We start from the raw sequence: 23,141 nt of genomic DNA, 5'->3' as shown, positions 1-23,141 counted from the left end.
TGACAACCATGGTTTTTACAAAGATTGTGGGGTAGCATGACTTTCATGGATATATTGGAGGGCTTACAAGAGCAAAAAGAAAAGCTTAAGATGAATATTCAATTCAAGGCCAGAGTAGAGGCTCTGGTAGTCATACGGGAAAAAAATGAACTTCACTTCATAACATATACAAAATTAGAGATTTTACATTTGATCTATATATGAAATTTAAAACAATCAATTTCCAGATGAAAACAGGAGAATATCTTCATAGCTTTGGGATAGGCAAAGAATTCTTAAATAGAATACAAGAAGTAAAAAGTGCTAACCATAAAAGGAAAGATTGATCAATTGAGCTTTCAAAAATTAATAATTTTTGTTCAAAAGATACCATGAAGAAGGTAAATAAGACAAGCCACTAATTACAAGAAGATATTTCCAAGTCATATTTCTAACAAAAAATCATACCCATAATACATTAAAATCTCATAGAAGCAGCAAGAAAAGTAACTCAAATCAAAACTTCATTCAAAAAAGACTTGAAAAGAATTTGCAAAAAAGGATATAAAAATGAACACATGAAAATGTGCTTAACATTATTACTCATGCAAACTAAATTTTCAGTGAAATACCATTAGGCTGGGCGCAGTGGCTCATGCCTGTAATCCCAACAGTTTGGGAGGCCTACATGGGCAGATCACTTGAGGTCAGGAGTTTGAGACCAGCCTGGGTACCTGTAATCCCAGCTACTTGGGAGGCTGAGGGAGGAGAATCACTTGAACTCGGGAGGCGGAGGTTGCAGTGAGCTGAGATCATGCCACTGCACCCCAGTCTGGGCAACAGAGCAAGACTCTGTCTCAGGAAAAAAAAAAAAATATATGGCAAGAGGCAAGAGGGAGCTTTCTGGAATACTGGAAATGTTCCACATTGTGCTCCTAACAATATTCACGATTACTTTCATTTATTTCACAATCATATGATGCGTGATCACCAGAATCTTAGGTTGACACAGCTGCTGTCTCAACACACGATTCAGACATATAGACCACAAGGATTAATCCTGATACTAACATAAGTTAAACAAAAGCTTTATTGACAGAATAGAGAATAAATAAACTGAGTGGTGAAGATCTGGAGAAATAGAATCAGGATTTTGTGGTCTCTCTTTATCCTCAAACAAGGAAGGACCAATAGAGGAGATTCTATAACTGTAAAACTGCTTCTGCTGGTGAACATCAAGGACAAAATATTGAGGCCTACAAAACCATGCTTTTTGAAGTTATGTCAGAAACCTTCAGAAATTTGTCATTTAAAATCATATCAGAGACTGAAGATCAGAAGAAACTGGTTTTAAACTGTACAATAAAAACTGCTGTGTGTTAAAAACAAACAAACACAGCCTCTGTCTTGTCTTGGTGACAGTGTTTTTCTAATTCCTGTTAGACCTAATAAGATATTTCCAAGTCTACCTCAATCTCAAAACTTACCCAATAATCTATAACAGTTCATTGTTGAGGCAACATTGAGAGAAGGAAGGTAAATCAACAAAATCCTAAAGACTCTCGGTAATACCCTCCTAACAGGTAAGAAGGCACATTGGTCCCTTTTCATGCTGCTGATGAAGACATGCCTGAGACTGGGCAATTTACAAAAGAAAGACATTTAATTAGACTTACAATTCCGCATGGCTGGGGAAGGTCTCACAATCATGACAGACGGTGAAAGGCACTTCTTACATGGTTGCAGCAAGAGAGAAATGAGGAAGAAGCAAAAGCGGAAACCCCTTATAAACCCATCAGATTTCGTGAGACTTATTCACTATCATGAGAATAGTGCAGGAAAAACCAGCCCGCATGATTTGATTACCTCCCCCTGGGTCCCTCCCATAACATGTGGGAATTCTGGGAGATACAATTCAAGTTGAGATTTGGGTGAGGACACAGCCAAACCATATAAGAAGGTGACAGTGGATGAGAAGATATCAAAAGGAAAAGTAAAGGGAAAAATCAAACCCTCATGAGTGAAACCAGGTTTACCACTTTCCAAGGCACTTCACTGAGTTGAGAAAATGGGTCCAAGTCCTATCTAAATGAGGTGAAGCAGATGGGTCTCAAGAATAATTCACTTACACTATGTTAGAGCAAATAGAAGATCTGACCAGTGCTGCATCTTTAATGATGAACTTGATGGAAATAGGAAGAGTGGGAGGAATAGAAGAAGAAGGAAGGAAAAGGGATAAAGAAGGAGGTGGGTGAGTAGAGGAGGGGAGTAGGGAAGATTAGAAAGGGAGGGATTATAGAAAGGAGGCAGAGCAAGATGGCTGAATAGAGCCTCCAATGATTATCCATCCCTGCAGAACATCAAATTGAACAATGATGAACACAAGAAAGCACCTTTATAAGAACCAGAAATCAGCTTGGGTACCAGCTTGGCCACAGTGGACAATGCATGAAGTGGGCTCCTGGGGTCTCTGATTCCAGTACTTGGCTCTTGGGTGGCATTTCTAAACCTGCCCTGGGCCAGAGTGTGGCCACTGCCCTGAAAGGAGAAACCCAGGACTGGCAGCATTCACCAGAAGCTGACTGAAGAGTCCTTGGACCTTGAGTGAATAGCGGTGGTAGCCGGGAGGTAATTGCCATGGGCTTGGGGTGGTGGTGGCCATGAAGAGAGACTGTTCTGCTTCAGGATAAAGGAGGGAAGAGTGAGAAAGACTTTGTCTTGCAGCTTGGATGCCAGCTTAGCCACAGTAGAATAGAATACCACATAGACTCTAAGGGTCTCAACTTCCTTGGCTCCCAGATGGCATCTCTGGACCTAGCTGGGGCTGGGGGCAACTCACTGCCCTGAAGCGAAGATCATAACCATGGCTGGACATCACCTGATGACTATAGAGCTCTTGGGCCTAGAGTAAACATAGGTAGTAGCCAGGCAGTGGGCACTGTGGGCCTTGGGCAAGACCCAGTGCTGTGCTGGCTTTGGGTTTGACCCAGTGCAGTCCTAGTGGTGGTGGCTACAGGGGTGCTTGCATCACCCCTGCCCTAGCTCCAGGCAGCTTAGCATAGAGAAAGAGACACTATTTGTTTGGTGGAAAGTAAGGTAAGATAACAAAAGTCTCTTCTTGGTAATACAGGGAGTTCTCCTGGATCTTACACAAGACCACCAAGGCAGTACTTCTACAAGTTGGCAATAGCCAAAGCATTACTGGGCTTGAGGTACCTCCTAATGCAGATTCAGCTACAGTGAGCAAAGACTTAGATCACAACACTCAAGTCCCTTTGAATACTTGGAAAGCTTTCCCAAGAAGGATAGGTATGAACAAGCCCAGACTGTGAAGATTACAATAAATACCAAACTCTTTAATCCCCAGACACCAATCAATGTCCAGAAGCATCAAGATCATCCAGGAGAACATGACCTCACCAAAGGAACAAAATAAGGCACCAGAGACCAATCTTGGAGAGACAGAGCTATGTGACCTTTCAGACAGAGAATTCAAAATAGCTGTTTTGAGAAAACTCAAGGAAATTAAAGATAATACAGAGAAGGAATCCAGCCTATCAGATAAATATAACAAAGAGATTGAAAAAATTAAAAAGAATCAAGCAGAATTCTGGAGCTGAAAAACGTAATTGACATACTGAAGAATTATCAGAGTCTCTTAAGAGCAGAACTGATAAAGCGGAATAAAGAATTAATGAGTTTGAAGACAGCCCAGTTAAAAATGCACAATTAGAGGAGATGAAAGAAAAAAGAATAAAAAGGAATGAAGCATGCTTGTAAAATCTAGAAAATCGCCTTAAAAGGGCAAATCTAAGAGTTATTGGCCCCAAAGAGGAGATAGAGAAAGAGATAGGGATTGAACATTTATTCAAAGGAGTAATAACAGAGAACTTCCCAAACTTAGAGAAAGATATCAATATTCAAGTACAAGAAGGTAACAGAACACCAAACAGATTTAAGCCAAAGAAGATTACCTCAAGGTAATTCATTTAATAATGAAACTCCCAAAGGTCAAGGATAAAAAAAGGATCCTAAAAGCAGCAAGAGAAAAGAAACAATAACATACAAAGGAGCCCCAACACATCTGGCAGCAGACTTTTCAGTGGAAACCTTACAGGCCAGGAGAGAGTGGCATGACATATGTTTTTTAAAACTTTTATCCTAGAATGGTATATCTGGCAAAAATATCCTTCAAACATGAAAAAGAAACACTTTCCCAGATAAAAAAAGAAACCTGAGGTATTTCATCAACACCAGACCTGCCATATAAGAAATGCTAAAGGGAATACTTCAAGCATAAATAAAAAGATATTAATGAGCAATAAGAAATCATCTGAAGGTACAAAACTCACTGGTCATAGTAAGTACACAGAAACATACAGAATATTATAACATGTTAATTATGGTATGTAAACTCATATCTTGAGTAGAAAAACTAAAAGACACACTGATCAAATATAATAACTACAACAACTTTTCAAGATATGTCAGTTTAAAATAATGGGTTATAAGATATTATGGTAACCTAGAATTTAAAAACATACAACAGTTATACAAAAAATAAAAGCAAGAAATTAATAGAAGAATTGATCAAGTGGAATAAAAAATCAGTGAGCTTGAAGACAGAAATTAAAACATGCTACCAGAGAAAATTGTCTTCACTAAAAGGAAGATAGGAAGGAAAGAGAGAAGGAAGGGAAGACCACAAAACAACCAGAAAAAAATTAACTAAATGTCAGGAGTAAGTTCTTACTTATCAATAACAACATTTAATGTAAATGGACTAAACTCTCCAATCAAAAGACATAGAGTGCCTGAATAGATTTTTTTTTTTTTAAGTCCCAGTGATCTGTTGCCTACAAGAAACACACTTCACCTATAAAGACACACATAGACTGAAAATAAAGAGATGGAAAAATATATTCCATGCAAGTGGAAACCAAAAAAGAGCAGAAGTCGCTATACTTATATCAGACAAAATAGATTTCAGACAAAAACTATAGAAAGAGACAAAGAAGGTCATTACATAATGATAAAGGGGTCAATTCAGCAAGAGGAAATAAAAATTATAAATACATATACACCCAATGCTGGAGCACTCAGATACAGAAAGTAAATATTATTAGAGCTAAGGAGAGAAACAGATCCCAATACAATAACTGTTGGAGATTTCAACAACCCATGTTCACCTTTGGACGTGATTTTCTCTCTGGACAGGTCATCCAGACAGAAAATCAAATAAGAAACATTGGACTTAATCTGCACTGTAGACTATATGGACCTAATAGATATTTACAGAACATTTCAACCAATGGCAGCAGAATGCATGCTCTTCTCCTCAGCACGCAGATCATTCTGAAATAAATAGAATATATGTTAGGCCATCCATATCCATATGCAGAAGATATCCATGTGCAGAAGAATGAAACTAGACCTCTTTCTCCACACACAAAAATCAAATCAAAATGGATTAAAGACTTAAATCTAAAAACCATAAAATGACTAAAAGAAAACTTTGAGGAAACTATCCAGGACATTAATCTAGGCAAAGATTTCTTGAGTAATATCCCACAAACACAGGCAACCAAAGCAAAAACGGACAAATGGAATCACATCAAGTTAAAGAGCTTCTGCACAGCAAAAGAAACAATCAACAAAGTGAAGAGACAATCCACAGAACAGGAGAAAATATTTGCAAACTACTCATCTGACAAGGAATTAGTAACTAGAATATATAAAAAGCTCAAACAACTCAATAGGAAAAAACTAACAATCTGATTTTAAAATGGACAAAAAATCTGAATAGACATTTCTCAAAAGATGACATACAAATGGCAAACAGGCGTATGAAAAGGTGCTCAATATCACTGACCATCAGAGAAATACAAATCAAAACTACAATGAGATTATCATCTCATCCCAGTTAAAAGAGCTTTTATCGAAAAGACAGGCAATAATGAATGCTGGTGAGGATATGGAGATTGTACACTGTTGGTGGGAGTATAAATTAGTACAATAGAGAGTACATTAGTAGTATGAAGAAAAATTTGGAGGTTCCTCAGAAAACTAAAAATAGAGCTACCATATGATCCAGCAACCCCATTGCTAGGATATACCCCCCAAAAAGAGATCAGTATATTGAAGAGATAGCTACACTCCCATGTTTATTGTAGCACTATTCACAATAGTGAAGCTTTGGAAGCAGCCTAAATGTCCATCAACAGATCAATGAATAAAGAAAATATGGTACATATACACAATGGAGTACTACTATTCAGCCATAAAAAAGAATGAGATCCTGTCATTTGCAACAACATGATTGGAACTGGAGGACATTATGTTAAGTAAAATATGCCAGGGACAGAAAGACAGAGTTTGCATGTTCTCACTTATTTGAGGGAACTAAATATTTTAAAAATTGAACTCACAGATATAGAGAGTAGAATAATGGTTACCAGAGGCTGGGAAGGGTAGTGGAGCATTATGTAGGGGGAGAATGGCGATGGTTAATGGGTACAAAAATATCATCACATAGAACAAATAAGATCTAGTATTTGACAGCACAACAGAGTGACTACAGTCAATAATAATTTATTGTACATTTTAAAATAACTGGAAGAATATAATTTGAATGTTTGTAACACAAAGAAAGGATAAATTCTTAATGTGATGGATACCCCATTTACCCTGATATTGCACAGTGTATGCCTGTATCAAAATATCTAATGTATCCCATAAATTTATACACCTACTATGTACCCACAAAAATTAAGAATAAAATTTTTTTAAAAAAGGAAGGGAAGAGAAGGAAGAAACTAACAGCATGTAAAAGATAAAAAGAATCAAGTTGAGACAAAGCATATCCCAAGAGAAGAGGTAAATTTACTTCCATATTCTGCTCAAAAAATATTAATAAACTAAATTCAACAAAACAAGATCTCAAAGACTCAATAATAGAATGACAAAATAAAATGAAAATGCAAGTCACGAAGATATAGAAATAAATTGAGAATCATGTCCCTTTATCACTCTAGGGTCCTAGGCTGGTTAGCAAAATTCAACTGAGTTGGAAAGGAGTGGGCAACTGTCATTAAGGTCAATCAATATTAACTGTTTTGAGATTTGCTAAAGGGTTCAGAATTACAGCCAGATAGGAAGAATAAATTTTAGTGTTCTATACCACTGGAGGATGGCATAGTTAACACTAATATGTTATATAGTTTCAAATAGCTAGGAAGAGGATATTGAACATTCCCAATACAAAGAAATGATAAATATTTGAGATGACAGAAATGCTAGTTACCCTGATCTGATCACTCTACATTATATGTATCAAAATAGTGCTTTGTACTCCATGAATATGTAAAATCAGTATTTGTTAGTTAAGAAGTACAATTATACTTAAAAATTAGCTACTTCTTTTGCTATGCAAACACTGATAGGAACCATATAGAGTTGATCAATGAAAGCACAAGATTGCCAAATGAAAGCTATGAGAGCAGTGTATCATTCACACAACTTCACCATTACTAGTTGTGTGTCAGTTGTATCAGTGTAATCAGCAAAAGTAAGCTAACATTACGTACTTCAGCAAGGTTGTTGTGAATATCAAATGAGACGATATTTGTAACATGTTGAGCACAATTGTAGCTTGACAAGTGGCAACTGTTATTATTTGGCTTTTGGGACAGTAAAATGTTTCTGAAATGGTAAATGAGAACATAGCATGGTGACCTAGTGTTGCCTTTCTTTAGGGCTATCCATAGGATACTACTTCTATAGATCCTACAAATCCATCACCCCTAATAGTTTTGAGATCTTAGGATTAGTTAATTAATATGGCAGATTTTTCATATATCTTCTAATCCTGGGCCACATGTAATGCTTACACCAGTGAAAGCAAATTTCTTACCTGCCTTTGTCAAGTAAACCTTTCCACGTTGAGAAACAAAAGTAATAGCTGATGTATAAAAACTATGAAAAGTCTTCTTTATGATATCATTATGAAAGTCAGCTACTAATTGAAAGGTGCTGCCGCCATCGACTGAAAGCCATACCTAAAGGAATAAAGAGATAATACCTCACTAAATAGCTGCCATGCAACAGTTGGCAATTACCTATCAGCCTACATGAGAATAGCCATGTGGCATGATCTTTTCCATATGCCTACATTCATCACACACACACACACACACACACACACACACACTCGTATGCAGACTCATCTACTTTGTCTACCTTCTATTTCCACCCTAGAGTGTGTATGAAGGTGTCTGTTGCAGAGTAGCAGGTCTACACAATATGCATAGTGATTGTATAAAACAACAAAGTTATTCCTATGATCTCCCAAATAATTCCGTGTTCATAAAAGAATGGAGTGCTGGGTGCATTTGGATCTGGGGAGGGGTTTGCGCCATATTGACATAATACTTCATGTTCTAGGTGTCTGGCAAATATATATGCAGACATAGTTTGCATGGAAAAGCCCTTGTCATTTGCAAGGGATGTGTCCTGGTACCTTCGTAGATCCTCAAATCACTTATCTCACTGTACAGTTATATTAGTTTATTACTATAGCATCTTAGTTTCTGTATTTCCTCATCTTTAGGTAAGAGTTGTTTGAGGATAAAGCAGATCGATTATGTATTAATGATTCCCACTTGCTACCTCTTTTAATAGCCTGAGACTCATTCACATGAAGATTTCTGTTGTTTGGATTTTTAAAAATTAATTTTAATAACAAGTTATACAAGAAAATAGGCTTTTCTTGCATTTCCAACTTTATAAATATGGCTGAAGAGTCTGAGACCACCATCCAAATAATTCTTCTTTTATACCTCATCTGATATAATCAATCCTAGTCTCCTCTATCTCTTCCCAGAGGTAACCAGTTATTCAGTTTGCAAATTCTAAGCATTTACATTCATATGTATGCAGATACCAATAAAATATGTACAGTACTGATTTCATTTTTATGGTGGGGAGGAGAGAAAGGCTTTTAGACTTGGACAGGAAGTACCTTTGACCTGGACTGCTTGCTTACTGGGCCTGAATATTACAAACACACACAGGAAACGTACTGAATACACATAGGTGCTTCTGTTACTCAGGATGCAGCACTCATTGCTGGCATAATACAATCTATGAGCCGAAACATATGGTATGTGGACCTCAATTTTCACTCTTGCTTTGGGCCCTGCAAACATTACCGGTGAGCAGGGAGGTAGTTAGGGTGTCTAAGGAAGGGCACTTTGAACAGTAGGTTCGAACTTGTATCATACTGTACCTGTTGTTCTATAAGTTACATTTGTCATGCAACCCTATGTCTCGGGTCTTTTTATGTTAGCTCATGTGGATCAGCACATTCTTCTACATTGTCCCATAATCTCCAACTTATGGATATATCATACTTGAGATAGTCTACTTTTCCACTAATGAACATTTAAAAGTTGTACCCAAATTTTCAGTGTTGTGAATAGTACTGCAGTGAACATTCATTTATCTGCCTATCTGTACTAATGTCACAGTGTTATCTTTAAAGGAAATACTGAAAAATTGAGTTGCTGAGTCAGATGCTATGCATACATATAAGACAGGGTCTCTGTCACCCAGGCTGCAGTGCAGTGGCATGATCTTGGCTCACTGCCACCTCTACTTTCCCAGCTCAAGTGATCTTTTCACCTCCGCCTCCCAAGTAGCTGGGACTACTGGTGTATGCCACCATGCCTGGCTAATTTTTGTACTTTTTGGTAGAGATGGGTTTTTGCCATGTTGCCCAGGCTGGTCTCAAGCTCCCGGGCTTGGCCTCCCGAAGTGCTGGTATCACAGGCGTGAGCCACTGCATCTAGCCACATTTCTACAATTTTAATAGAGACTACCCAAGTGCTCTTCAGTTTTGCTGAACCAGATTATAGTCCCACCAGTAGTGTATGAGAGTATCTGTTTTTCCAAACCTCACCAATACTTGATATGACCAAAAATTTATTTTTAATTTTTACTTATGATCTGAATGAAAAATGACATCTCATTGCATTTTTTCCCTAAATATTTTAAATTATTTGTCTATACATGGCTTATTTATATTTTTCCTTATATTATTTAATAATATTATGAACTGTGTGAACTGAAAACCTATGAATCAGCATATTGCTAGTAATTTACATCTTCCTGTTTCTCCCCATTCCTATCCCTCTACCTTTCCTGTTACATATCCAATATCTTGAATTTTGTGTTTTCTCATTCCCTTGGTATTTAAATTATTTTTAGCACATATGTTCAAATAACATATTGCTTAATTTTACTTATTTTTGCTCTTTGTAAAAAGGGCTATCCATACCATATATTGTCTTCTATAACTTACTTCTCCTCAACATTATGTGCTTAAATTCATACATGTTGCATACAGCTCAGTTCATTTGCTTTTTCATTTCCATATAAAAGTTCATTAGGTGAATAAGATGTAATTTACTTATTCATTTTCCTATTCACAGACATCTGGATTACTTTTAGTAATTTGATCTTATTACTAGCAGTACCCATGACAAACATTTTAAAATGTCTCTGGATATATGTATTTCCCTTGCTGAAAAGTGAAATTGGTGGGACACAGGATATGCAAATATTCACATTCACAAGATAATAATAATAATGGCAAATTGCTTTCCAGAATAGTTGTAATAATTTACTCTCCCAGCAGCAATATATAAGAAATCTTGTTGATCTACACTTTCTTCAACATTTTGTAACGTCAGAATTAATTTTGCCAATTAAGTATCTGGAAATGGTATCATTGTTCATTCCTGATTTGTATTTCCCTGATTGCTTGTAAACTCCATCATCTCTTCACATATTCATTCCACTTGTTTCCTTTTCTGTGATATGCTCATTTGTGTGTTTTTTCCTTTTTGTTATTAGGTTGTCTTTTTCATATTGCTTTGCAGAAATTCTTTATATATTCTTACTTCTATCATTCTTTCTTAGTTAAATGTGTTGCAAATATCATCTCCCAGTTTGCAGATTGTTGTTTTTCACTTCTTAGGATATCCTTCATGAAAAAGTCTCTTCGTTTTTCTCTCCTTCTTCTTCCTTTCTCCTCCCTCCTCCCTCCTCCACCTCCTTCTCCTCTTCTGCTTCCCCCTCCTCCTTTTTTTAAAAAGAGGATGCAGAGAACTTTCATTGGATAAAAAGTGAAGTTAAGAGACTCTATGATCTGATTTGGGGGCCTAACCAAATGGGAAAACTGACCACTAAATGGCTGACTTACAAGTGAGCTTTTGGCCATATCACCAGTGTAACTTAAGATCAGTCTTCATTTCCTTTATTATTTTTCATTTTGGATGTTTAACTGGATCCAAATTATAAGTCATTGCCAAATTACTTTGGAAATATCCTTTGTCTTGATTATGTTACTGCATATGGATGGTGCTCAAAATTATTAAAAATTAATTCAGATGTTTTCAATTTTGTGAAGAGATGGCAGATATTTTCTAGGTCAAAATACAAAAGTGATTTGTGATCTAACTATTGGTTATCTTATATTTTTTTCTTTTTTATTGAGGTAAAAAACACATATCATAAACTTTATCATGTTATCCATTATTAAGCATACAGTTCAGTAGTGTTACATATATTTACACTGCAGTGGAAGAGTTCCCCCACACATGCATAGTCTCCCCCATTACTAGCATTCCCCAACAACTGATGAACCTACATTGATACATCATTACCACGCAGAGTCCATAGTTTACATTAGGGACCTTTCTTAGTCTTGTACATCCTATGGACTTAGACAAATGTATAAGGCATGTATCCACCATTATAGTATGAGACAGAAGAGTTTCACTGCCCTAAAAGTCCTCTGTTCTCGGCCTATCCAACCTCTCTGCCTTCTAATCCCTGGCAGCCACGGATCTTTTTGCTCTCTCCATAGTTTTGCCTTTTCCAGAATGTTATACATTGGAATCATAAAGTTTGCAGCATTTTCAGATTAGTTTCTATCCCTTAGTAATATGCATTTAAGTTTCTTCCTTTTTTTTTTTTTTTTTTTTGAGACAGAGTCTCACTCTATCGCCCAGGCTGGAGTGCAGTGGTGTAATCTCGGCTCACTGTAACCTCTGCCTCCCCAGTTCAAGCGATACTCCTGTCTCAGCCTCCTGAGTAGCTGGGATTACAGGTGTCCACCGCCACACCCAGCTAATTTTTGTATTTTTTGTAGAGACAGGGTTTCACCATGTTAGCCAGGCTGGTCTCGAATTCCTGACCTCAGGTGATCCTCCCACCTCGGCCTCCCAAAGTGCTGGGATTACAGTCTTCCACGTCTTTTACATGGCTTGATATCTCATTTCTGCTTAGCACTGAATAATAATCCATTATCTGGATATATCAAGTATATTTGTCCATTCTCCTAGTGAAGGACATGTTGATTGCTGTACAACCCTCACATCCAACTGGACCATTTTGTAAGCTCTATTAGATTTACATCAGTTTTAGCTATTGTTCTTCTGTTTCCACAAGAATTGTTCCAATTCCTTGGCCTTTCTAAATTTTTGTTCAACTGTTAGTTCTGTTTCTTAGCTCCATTTCAGAGGACACCATATAAACGCTTTATCTTTAATTCTGACTATTTATTGTCCACAATCAAAACACACATAAATGGATTTTGTGTGTGTGTGAGATCAGGTCTCACTCTGTCATCCAGGTTGGAGTGCAATGGCACAGTCTTGGCTAACTGCAACCTCTACCTCCCAGGTTCAAGGAATCCTCCCACTTCAGCCTCCTGAGTAGCTGGGACCACAGGCACATGCCACCACAGCTGGATAATTTTTTTTGTATTTTTTGGTGGAGACAGGGTTTTGCCATGTTGCCCAGGCTGGTCTCGAACTCCTGAGCTCAGGTGATCCATCCACCTCGGCATCCCAAAGTGCTGGGATTACAGGTGTGAGCCACTGCACTCAGCCTGAATTTTTGAGATGTATAACATACTGGCAAAAAATTTGATCTACATGCTTTTAAACCATTAAGTTCAAGTATGACAACTTCTTACATCACTGTTAGTTTCCAATCCATGGGCCCTAGGAATTCTAGAACAAAAGACAATGAAGCAACCACTTTTTCAAAAAATGACAGAAAATGAGTAAATAAAGTCATAGGATTCTACACAGTTGGAGAAATATACAGAAAAAAAAAAACACAAGATGGATACTGGAGGAACTTCGTGCCCAAGAAGTCTATTTAGATGATCACCTGTTATATATGTGGAGAAACCTGAACACGATCGAATGCAAATTGTATTCCTCTTATAAGGGGAACAAACGTTCAAGGGTCAAAGAAGAAATTAGGGGTTTTAAACTGATATTGGCTGGGTGCAGAGGTTCATGCCTGTAATCCCAGCACTTAGGGAGGCCAAAGTGGGCAGATCACTTGAGGTCAGGAGATCGAGACCAGCCTGGCTAACATGGTCATGGAACGCCCTCTTTACTAAAAATACAAAAATTAGCTAGGTGTGGTGGCAGGTGCCTGTAATCCCAGCTACTTGGGAGGCTGAGGCAGGAGAATCACTTGAATCCAGGAGGTGGTGGTCACAGTGAGCCGAAATGGTGCCACTGCACTCCAGCCTGGGTGACAGAACAAGACTCCATCTCAAAAACAAACAAACAAAAAAACAAACAAAAAAACCAAAACTGATGTGGTTAGGCTTTGTGTCCCTACCCAGATCTCATCTTGAATTATAATCCCCATAATCCCCAGGTGTTGAGGAAGGAACCAGGTGGAGGTGATTGGATCATGGGGGCAGTTCCCCCATGCTGTTCTCATGATAGTGAGTGAGTTCTCATGAGATCTAATGGTTTTATAAGAGGCTGTTGCCTCTTCACTCTGCCACTCTTCTCTCTCCTGTTGCCATGTGAAGATGTGCCTTCTGTCATGAGAGGTGAAGCCAGCTGGACTTCCTGGGTCGAGTGGGGACTTGGAGAACTTTTCTGTCTAGCTAGAGGATTGTAAACACACCAATCAGTATTCTGTTTCTAGCAAAAGGTTTGTAAATGCACCAATCAGCACACTGTGTCTAGCTAAAGGATTGTAAATGCACCAATCAGCACTCTGTAAAATGGACCAATCAGTGCTCTATAAAATGGATCAATCAGCAGGACGTGGGCGGGACTAAATAAGGAAATAAAAGCTGGTCACCCAAGCCAGCAGTGGCAACCCACTTGGGTCCCCTTCCACGCTGTGGAAGTTTTGTTTTTTCGCTCTTCACAATAAATCTTGCTGCTGCTCACTCTTTGGGTCCCCACTACCTTTATGAGCTGTAACACTCACCGCGAGGGTCTGCAGCTTCATTCCTGAAGTCAGTGAGACCATGAACCCACCAGGAGGAACAAACAACTCTGGACACACCCCCTTTAAGAGCTGTAACACTCACTGTGAAGGTCTGTGGCTTCACTCTTGAAGTCAGCGAGACCATGTATCCACCGGAAGGAAGAAACTCTGGACACATCTGAACATCTGAAGGGACATACTCTGGACACACCATCTTTAAGAGCTGTAACACTCACCGCAAGGGTCCGTGGCTTCATTCTTGAAGTCAGCGAGACCAAGAACCCACAAGAAGGAACCAATTCTGGACACATTTTGGTGACCACAAAGGGACAATCACCAAGTGGTGAGTACCATCGGACCCCTTTTGCTTGCTATTCTGTCCTGTTTTTCCTCAGAATTCAGGGGCTAAATACCGGGCATCTGTTGGCCAGTTAAAAGTGACTAGCATGACTGCAGGATTAAAGACACGGGTGTCAGGCTTTCTGGGAAGGGGCTCTCTAACAACCCCCGACTCTTTGGAGCTGGGAGCTTGGTTTGCCAGGAACCAGCTTCTGCTTTTCCTGTACTTCTGGGCTGAGCTGAGTGAGGGTCAACAGAGAGGAAAGCCATTCAGCTTTGGGGTCCCAACAACAAGTTGGTTGACCCTGCAGCCATGAGTGGAACTCTCAAAGTCACGTCGCCCAAGCAAGACTCGCCCATCTATCCTATCTATCCTGACCCTTGCCTCCTGGGTCCTAATGCCTGTCAGACAAACTTCCTCCCGCCTCTCTTCTCCAAGGCTAGTCACGCTTCTAAAAACAACTCCCTGTCTCTGGTGCTTTTCTAGTTTCTCCTATAAGGATGATTTCTAGTATAAACTTTAGGACTCTATTCCCTTCTTCAGACATCCAGGCTCACTAATCAGAAACACATAATTTTTGCCCAAAGTCCCATTGTAGGGGGCACTACCTGGAATTTTAGGATCCCTCCTCAGACAAGCAGGCCTAATAAAAGCTATTCCCAAAGCTAGGATATGGGGAGCCTCAGAAATTGTATCCTTCCTATTCACATAAGTGAGGACAAAAGGCATCACCCTTTCAACTCTGGAGATCCCTTCCCTCCCTCAGGGTATGGCCCTCTGCTTCATTTTGGGGCATAACATCTTTATAGGACATGGGTAAAGTCCCATTACTAACAGGAGAATGCTTAGGACTCTAACAGGTTTTCAAGAATGCATCGGTAAGGGCCATTAAATCCGATTTTTCTCGGTCTTCTTTGTGGTCTAGGAGGACAGGCAAGGGTGCATGTATTCGAGAATGCATTGGTAAGGGCCACTAAATCCAACCTTCCTCGGTCCTCCTTGTGTTCTAGGAGGAAAACTAGTGTTTGTGCTGCTGCGTCAGTGAGTGCAACTATTCCAATCAGCAGGATCCAGGGACCGTTGCAGGTTCTTGAGCAAGAGGTGTTTCCGCTGCTGTGTTGGTGAGCACAACTATTTTGATCAGCAGGGTCTAGGCACCATTGTGGGTTCTTGGGCAAGAGGTGTTTCTGCTGCTGCATCAGCGAGTGCAACTACTCTGATAAGCAGGGTCCAGGGACTGTTGTGGGTTCTTGGGCGGGGAGAGACACAAACAAACCAAAACCACAGATGGTTTTGTCTTTCAGATGGGAAACACTCAGGCATCAACAGGCTCACCCTTGAAATGCATTCTAAGCTATTGGGACTAATTTGACCCATAAACCCTGAAAAAGAGGCGGCTCATTTTTTTCTGCACGATGGCTTGGCCCTGATATTCTCTCTCTGATGGGGAAAAATGGCCACCTGAGGGAAGTATAAATTACAATACTATCCTGCGGCTTGACCTTTCCTGTAAGAGGGAAGGCAAATGGAGTGAAATACCTTATGTCCAGGTTTTCTTTTCATTGAAGGAGAATACACAATTATGCCAAGTTTGCAATTTACATCCCACAGGAGGACCTCTCAGCTTACCCCCATATCCTAGCCTCCCTATAGCTCCCCTTCCTATCAATAGGCCTCCTCCAATCTCCCCAACCCAGAAGGAAGCAAGCAAAGAAATCTCCAAGGGATCACAAAAACCCCCAGGCTATTGGTTATGTCCCCTTCAAGCTGTAGAGGGAGGGGAATTTGGCCCAACCTGGATACATGTCCCCTTCTCCCTCTCTGATTTAAAGTAGATCAAGGCAGACCTGGGGAAGTTTTTGGATGATCTTGATAGGTACATAGATGTCCTACAGGGTCTAGGGCAAACTTTCTATCTCACTTGGAGAGATGTCATGTTATTGTTAGATCAAAATCTGGCCTTTAATGAAAAGAATGCGGATTTAGCAGCAGCCCGAGAGTTTGGAGATATCTGGTATCTTAGTCAAGTAAATGATAGAATGACAGCCGAAGAAAGGGATGAATTCCCTGCTGGTCAGCAAGCCATCCCCAGTATGGATCCCTACTGGGACCTTGACTCAGATCATGGGGACTGGAGTCGTAAACATCTGTTGACCTGTGCTCTAGAAGGACTAAGAAGAATTAGCGAAAAGCCCATAAATTACTCAGTGATGTCCACCATAACTCAGGGAAGGAAGAAAATCCTTCTGCCTTCCTCGAGTGGCTATGGGAGGCCTTAAGAAAATATGCTCCCATGTCAGCCGACTCACTAGAAGGTCAACTGATGCTAAAAGATAAGTTTATTATCCAATCAGCCGCAGATATCAGGAGAAAGCTCCAAAAGAAGCCCTGGCCCCTGAACAAAATCTGGAGGTATTATTAAACCTGGCAACCTCAGTGTTCTGTAACAGGGACCAAGAGGAACAGGCCCAAAAGCAAAAACGAGATCAGAGAAAGGCCCCAGCCTTAGTCATGGTCCTCAGACAAACAAATCTTGGTGGTTCAGAGGAGACAGAAAATGGAGCATGAATCACCCAGCAGGGCTTGTTATCAGTGTGGTTTACAATGACACTTTAAAAAAGATTGTCCAATGAGAAACAAGCTGCCCCCTCGTCCATGTCCGCTATGCCGAGGCAATCACTGGAAAGTGCACTGCCCCAGAGTGCAATGGTTCTCTGGGCCAGAAGCCCCCAACCAGATGATCCAACAACAGGACTGAGGGTGCCCAGGGCAAGTGCCAGCTCATGTCATCACCCTCACTGAGCCCCGGGTATGTTTAACCATTGAGGGCCAAGAAATTGACTTCCTCCTGGACACTGGCATGGCCTTTTCAGTGTTAATCTCCTGTCCCAGACGACTGTCCTCAAGGTCCATTACCATCTGAGGAATCCTGGGACAGCCTGTAACCAGGTATTTCTCCCACCTCCTCAGTTGTAATTGGGAGACTTTGCTCTCTTCACATGGCTTTCTTGTGATGCCTGAAAGTCACACACCTTATTAGGGAGGGATATATTAGCGAAAGCTGGAGCTATTATCTACATGAATATGGGGAACAAGTTACCCATTTGTTGTCCCCTACTTGAGGAGGGAATCAACCCTGAAGTCTGGGCATTGGAAGAACAATTTGGAAGGGTAAAAAATGCCCGCCCAGTCCAAATCAGGCTAAAAGATCCTACCACTTTTCCTTATCAAAGGCAATATCCCTTAAAGCCTGAAGCTCATAAAGGATTACAGGCTATTGTTAAACATTTAAAAGCTGAAGGCTTAGTAAGGAAATGCAGCAGTCTCTGCAACACCCCAATTCTAAGAGTACAAAAACTGAACAGTCAGTGGAGACTAGTGCAAGATCTTAGACTCATCTAATGAGGCAGTAATTCCTCTATATCCAGTTGTACCCAACCCCTATACCCTGCTCTCTCAAATACCAGAGGAAGCAGAATGGTTCACTGTTCTGGACCTCAAGGATGCCTTCTTCTGTATTCTCCTGCACTCTGACTCCCAGTTTCTCTTTGCCTTTGAGGATCCCACAGACCACACATCCCAACTTATGTGGATGGTCTTTCCCCAGTGGTTTAGGGATAACCCTCATCTGTTTGGTCAGGCACTGGCCCAAGATCTAGGCCATTTCTAAAGTCCAGGCACTCTGGTCCTTCAGTATGTGGATGATTTACTTTTGGCTACCAGTTCGGAAACCTCATGCCAGCAGGCTACTCTAGATTTCTTGAACTTTCTAGCTAATCAAGGGTACAAGACATCTAGGTTGAAGGCCCAGCTTTGCCTACAGCAGGTCAAATATCTAGGCCTAATCTTAGCCAGAGGAACCAGGGTCCTCAGTAAGGAACGAATATAGCCAATACTGGCTTATCCTTGCCCTAAGACACTAAAACAGCTGCGGGGGTTCCTTGGAATCACCAGCTTTTGCCAACTATGGACCCCCAGATACAGCAAGATAGCCAGGCCCCTCTATACTCTAATCAAGGAGACCCAGAGGGCAAATATTTATCTAGTAGAATGGGAACCAGAGGCAGAAACAGCCTTCAAAACCTTAAAGCAGGCCCTAGTACAAGCTCCAGCTTTAAGCCTTCCCACAGGACAAAACTTCTCTTTATACATCACAGAGAGAGCAGGGATAGTTCTTGGAGTCCTTACTCAGACTCGTGGGACAACCCCACAACCAGTGGCATACCTAAGTAAGGACATTGATGTAGTAGCAAAAGGCTGGCCTCACTGTTTATGGGTAGTTGCAGCAGTGGCCATCTTAGTGTCAGAGGCTATCAAAATAATACAAAGAAAGGATCTCACTGTCTGGACTACTCATGATGTAAATGGCATTCTAGGTGCCAAAGGAAGTTTATGGCTATCAGACAGCTGCCTACTTAGATACCAGGTGCTACTCCTTGAGGGACTGGTGCTTCAAATATGTATGTGCGTGGCCCTCAACTCTGCCACTTTTCTCCCAGAGGATGGGGAACCAATCGAGCATGACTGTCAACAAATTAGAGTCCAGACTTATGCCGCCCAAGATGATCTTTTAGAAGTCCCCTTAGCTAATCCTGACCTTAACCTATATACTGATGGAAGTTCATTTGTGGAGAATGGGATAAGAAGGGCAGATTATGCCATAGTTAGTGATGTAACCATACTTGAAAGTAAGCCTCTTCCCCCAGGGACCAGTGCCCAGTTAGCAGAACTAGTGGCACTTACCCAAGCCTTAGAACTGGGAAAGGGAAAAAGACTAAATGTGTATACAGATAGCAAGTATGCTTATCTAATCCTACATGCCCATGCTGCAATAAGGAAAGAAAGGGAGCTCCTAACCTCTGGGGGAATGCCCGTTAAATACCACAAGGAAATTATGGAGTTACTGCATGCAGTGCAAAAACCCAAGGAGGTGGCAGTCTTACACTGCTGAAGCCATCAAAAAGGGAAAGGAGAGAGGAGAACAGCAGCATAAGTGTCTGGCAGAGGCAGGGAAAGACCAGCAGAAAGGAAAGAGATAAAGAGACAGAAATTCAGAGAGAAAGAAAGAGAAAGAGAGAAACAAAGTCAAAGACAGAAGGAAAGAGAGAGATAGAAGTAGTCAAGAAAAAACAGTGTACCCTATTCCTTTAAAAGCCAGGGTAAATTTCTGTCTACCCAGCCAAGGCATATTCTTCTTATGTGGAACTTCAATCTATATCTTCCTCTCAGACAGTCTGCAAGAAATAACAAAATCTATCTTTACTCTACAATCCCAAATAGACTCTTTGGCAGCAGTGACTCTCCAAAACCGCCAAGGCCTAGACCCCCTCACTGCTGAGAAAGGAGGACTCTGCACCTTCTCAGGGAAAGAGTGTTGTTTTTAGACTAGCCAGTCAGGGATAGTAAGAGATGCTGCCTGGTGTTTACAGGAAAAGCTTCTGAAATCAGACAACGCCTTTCATTTTTTTTTTTTTTTTTTTGAGACGGAGTCTCGCTGTGTCTCCCAGGCTGGAGTGCAGTGGCGTGATCTTGGCTCACTGCAAGCTCCGCCTCCCGGGTTCACGCCATTCTCCCGCCTCAGCCTCCCGAGTAGCTGAGACTACAGGCGCCCGCCACCACGCCCGGCTAGTTTTTTGTATTTTTAGTAGAGACGGGGTTTCACCATGTTAGCCAGGATAGTCTCGATCTCCTGACCTCGTGATCCACCCGCCTCGGCCTCCCAAAGTGCTGGGATTACAGGCTTGAGCCACCGCGCCCAGCCAGACAACGCCTTTCAAACTCTTATACCAACCTCTGGAGCTGGGCAACATGACTTCTCCCCTTTCTAGGTCCTGTGACAGCCATTTTGCTGTTACTTGCCTTTGGGCCCTGTATTTTTAACCTCCTTGTCAAATTTGTTTCCTCTAGGATTGAGGCCATCAAGCTACAGATGGTCTTACAAATGGAACCCCAAATGAGCTCAACTAACAACTTCTACCAAGGACCCCTGGACTGACCCACTGGCCCTTTCACTGGCGTAAAGAATTCCCCTCTGGAGGACACTACAACTGCAGGGCCCCTTCTTCACCTCTATCCAGCAGGAAGTAGCTAGAGCTGTCATTGGCCAATTCCCAACAGCAGTTGGGGTGTCCTGTTTAGAGGGGGGATTGAGAGGTGAAGCCAGCTGGACTTCCTGGGTTGAGTGGGGACTTGGAGAACTTTTCTGTCTAGCTAGAGGATTGTAAACACACCAATCAGTGCTCTATGTCTAGCTAAAGGTTTGTAAATGCACCAATCAGCACTCTGTAAAAATGTACCAATCAGTGCTCTGTGTCTAGCTAAAGGTTTATAAATGCACCAATCAGCACTCTGTGTCTAACTAAAGGATTGTAAACGTACCAACCAGCACTCTGTAAAATGGACCAATCAGCACTCTGTAAAATGGACCAATCAGCACTCTGTAAAATGGACCAATCAGCAGGACATGGGTGGGGTCAAATAAGGGAATAAAAGCTGGCTACCTGAGCCAGCAGTGGCAACCCACTCGGGTCCCCTTCCATGCTGTGGAAGCTTTGTTCTTTTGCTGTTCACAATAAATCTTGCTGCTGCTCATTCTTTGGGTCCACACTGTCTTTACAAGCTGTAACACTGTGAGGGTCTGTGGCTTCATTCCTGAAGTCAGCAAGACCAGAAACTCAAGGGGAGGAACAACCAACTCTGGATATGCCACCTTTAAGAGCTGTAACACTCACTGTGAAGGTCTGCGGCTTCACTCCTGAAGTCAGCAAGACCACGCACCTACTGGAAGGAACTCTGGACACATCTGAACATCTGAAGGGACAAACTCCGGACACACCATCTTTAAGAGCTGTGACACTCACCACAAGGGTCTGTGGCTTCATTCTTGAAGTCAGCGAGACCAAGCACCCACCGGAAGGAACCAATTCCAGATACAATGATTATAAGTTTTCCGAGGCCTTCCCAGCCATGCAGAACTGTGAGTCAATTAAACCTCTTTTCTTTATAAATTACCCATACTCGGACAGTTCTTTATAGCAGTGTGAGAATGGACTAATACATAACCATTTAGTGTGAAAAACTAAAATATGGAAGAGAGTTTTAAGAAGACCTGGAAACAGGGTATCATCTTTACAAATCTCTAAATTTTGCACATAATATAGATAGTTGAGAAACTGAATTAGTTCCTTCTTTGGAAGTCATTGCAGTACTTTCTTAGTTCCAAAGTTTTGCTTAATGTTTCATAATCTGTGGCCCTTACTTTTTTAAACTGTCAGATGCTCCATAGATGGTATAACTACTCCTTTACCAAGCTTTCAGTGTACTGATACAGAACTGACTGAAGGAGCAGCCAGAGGGTGGAAAAAGCTACCAGAAGGAACTTAAAGAACAAAGCCAGAAAGTCAAGCTCAGACAAAATCAAACAGAAAAAGGCAAACATTAAATGCTGGAAACACTAGTTAGAAATACACTTTTGATGAGGTTAGTGGCAAAATCTAAGTAATTCAGAGCTGGAAAGACATGTATAGTAATTGGCAACATTCAAGGTAACTCTGATGTACCCATGGCTCATTTTCATCAGCCAATGAACTACCTGAAAGGTAAAAACTGATAATAGACACCAAGGTTAGTATACAATAAATAGTCAATAAATATTGTCTTCCCTCCCACTGCCATCTCTAGGTCATCAGAGAAGCTCTGTTCTTAATGTACAACCATGCAGCATCCAGTAGGTGGGTGATTTAACTCTAACACAGACTGAAGTTTCACGTGTACGCACCTGATTGCCATAAACATATAAAAAGTGGCTTCGGGGATGAAATACCATTCCAACGGGAGAAGAGAATGATGGAGGAAACCGAAAAATTGGAAATTTTGCTTGTGCACTTGGTTCATTATTTCTCAGGATGCTCACAGAGACAACGGCAGTTTTCTTAACCTAGGTAAACAAAGAATGAGTAAGTCATGAGAATTTTGCCATTATTATTAGTCTGTGTTACAATTTTTAGAATTTCCTGTTACTTGCATTTTTATTAAGAGAGAGATACACTCACTAACACAACATAGAACTAGAAGGATTAACAGTAATTGTTACCTCTTTACTCCACTACTCTGGCCCCTGCCACACACCCATTTTATAGTTGTTGAAAATGAAGTTTAGGAGATTAAATAATTTGTTGAAAGTTCTATAATTAACAGCAAAGAGAGGTTTATTATAGAATCACTGCTGAACTTGGCAGACAGACTCCAAAGCCCATGCTTATGACTATCATGCCAATAGTATGGATGCCTAAGCCACACCCCAGTTCTATTCAACCATGATTTTAAAGGGGATCAGAATATGACAGCTCAGGTTAGGCACAGTCTTCAGCTTAAAATTATCTTTATATAAAAGTGGTTTGTAATCTCAGCGCTTTGGGAGGCCTACGCGAGAGGATTGCTTGAGCCTAGGAATTTGAGAACAGCCTGGTCAACAAAGTGAGACCCAACTGCATAAAAAAAATTAAAA

At 40.7% G+C, this 23,141-nt stretch overlaps 1 protein-coding gene across 8 annotated transcripts in view; it reads right to left on the bottom strand.

Annotated features, from left to right (window-relative positions):
* Positions 1–23,141, bottom strand: part of LOC105467667 (cation channel sperm associated auxiliary subunit beta) — a 191,387-nt gene that overhangs the window by 68,195 nt on the left and 100,051 nt on the right. For all 8 annotated transcript variants that reach the window (XR_011625621.1, XM_071099705.1, XM_071099702.1 and 5 more), the window contains 2 exons: positions 22,413–22,571; positions 7,892–8,036 (listed from right to left, as the gene is read on the bottom strand). Coding sequence is in view for 7 of the 8 variants with exons in the window: in XM_071099705.1 (XP_070955806.1) it covers positions 7,892–8,036; positions 22,413–22,571 (304 nt within the window). In the remaining variant the exon portion in view is untranslated. The remainder of the gene's footprint in view (positions 1–7,891; positions 8,037–22,412; positions 22,572–23,141) is intronic.

The sequence above is a fragment of the Macaca nemestrina genome, chromosome 7 (assembly GCF_043159975.1).
Source record: "Macaca nemestrina isolate mMacNem1 chromosome 7, mMacNem.hap1, whole genome shotgun sequence".
NCBI classification, from domain to species: Eukaryota; Metazoa; Chordata; class Mammalia; order Primates; family Cercopithecidae; genus Macaca; species Macaca nemestrina.
This window is presented reverse-complemented; position numbering and strand designations above follow the sequence as displayed.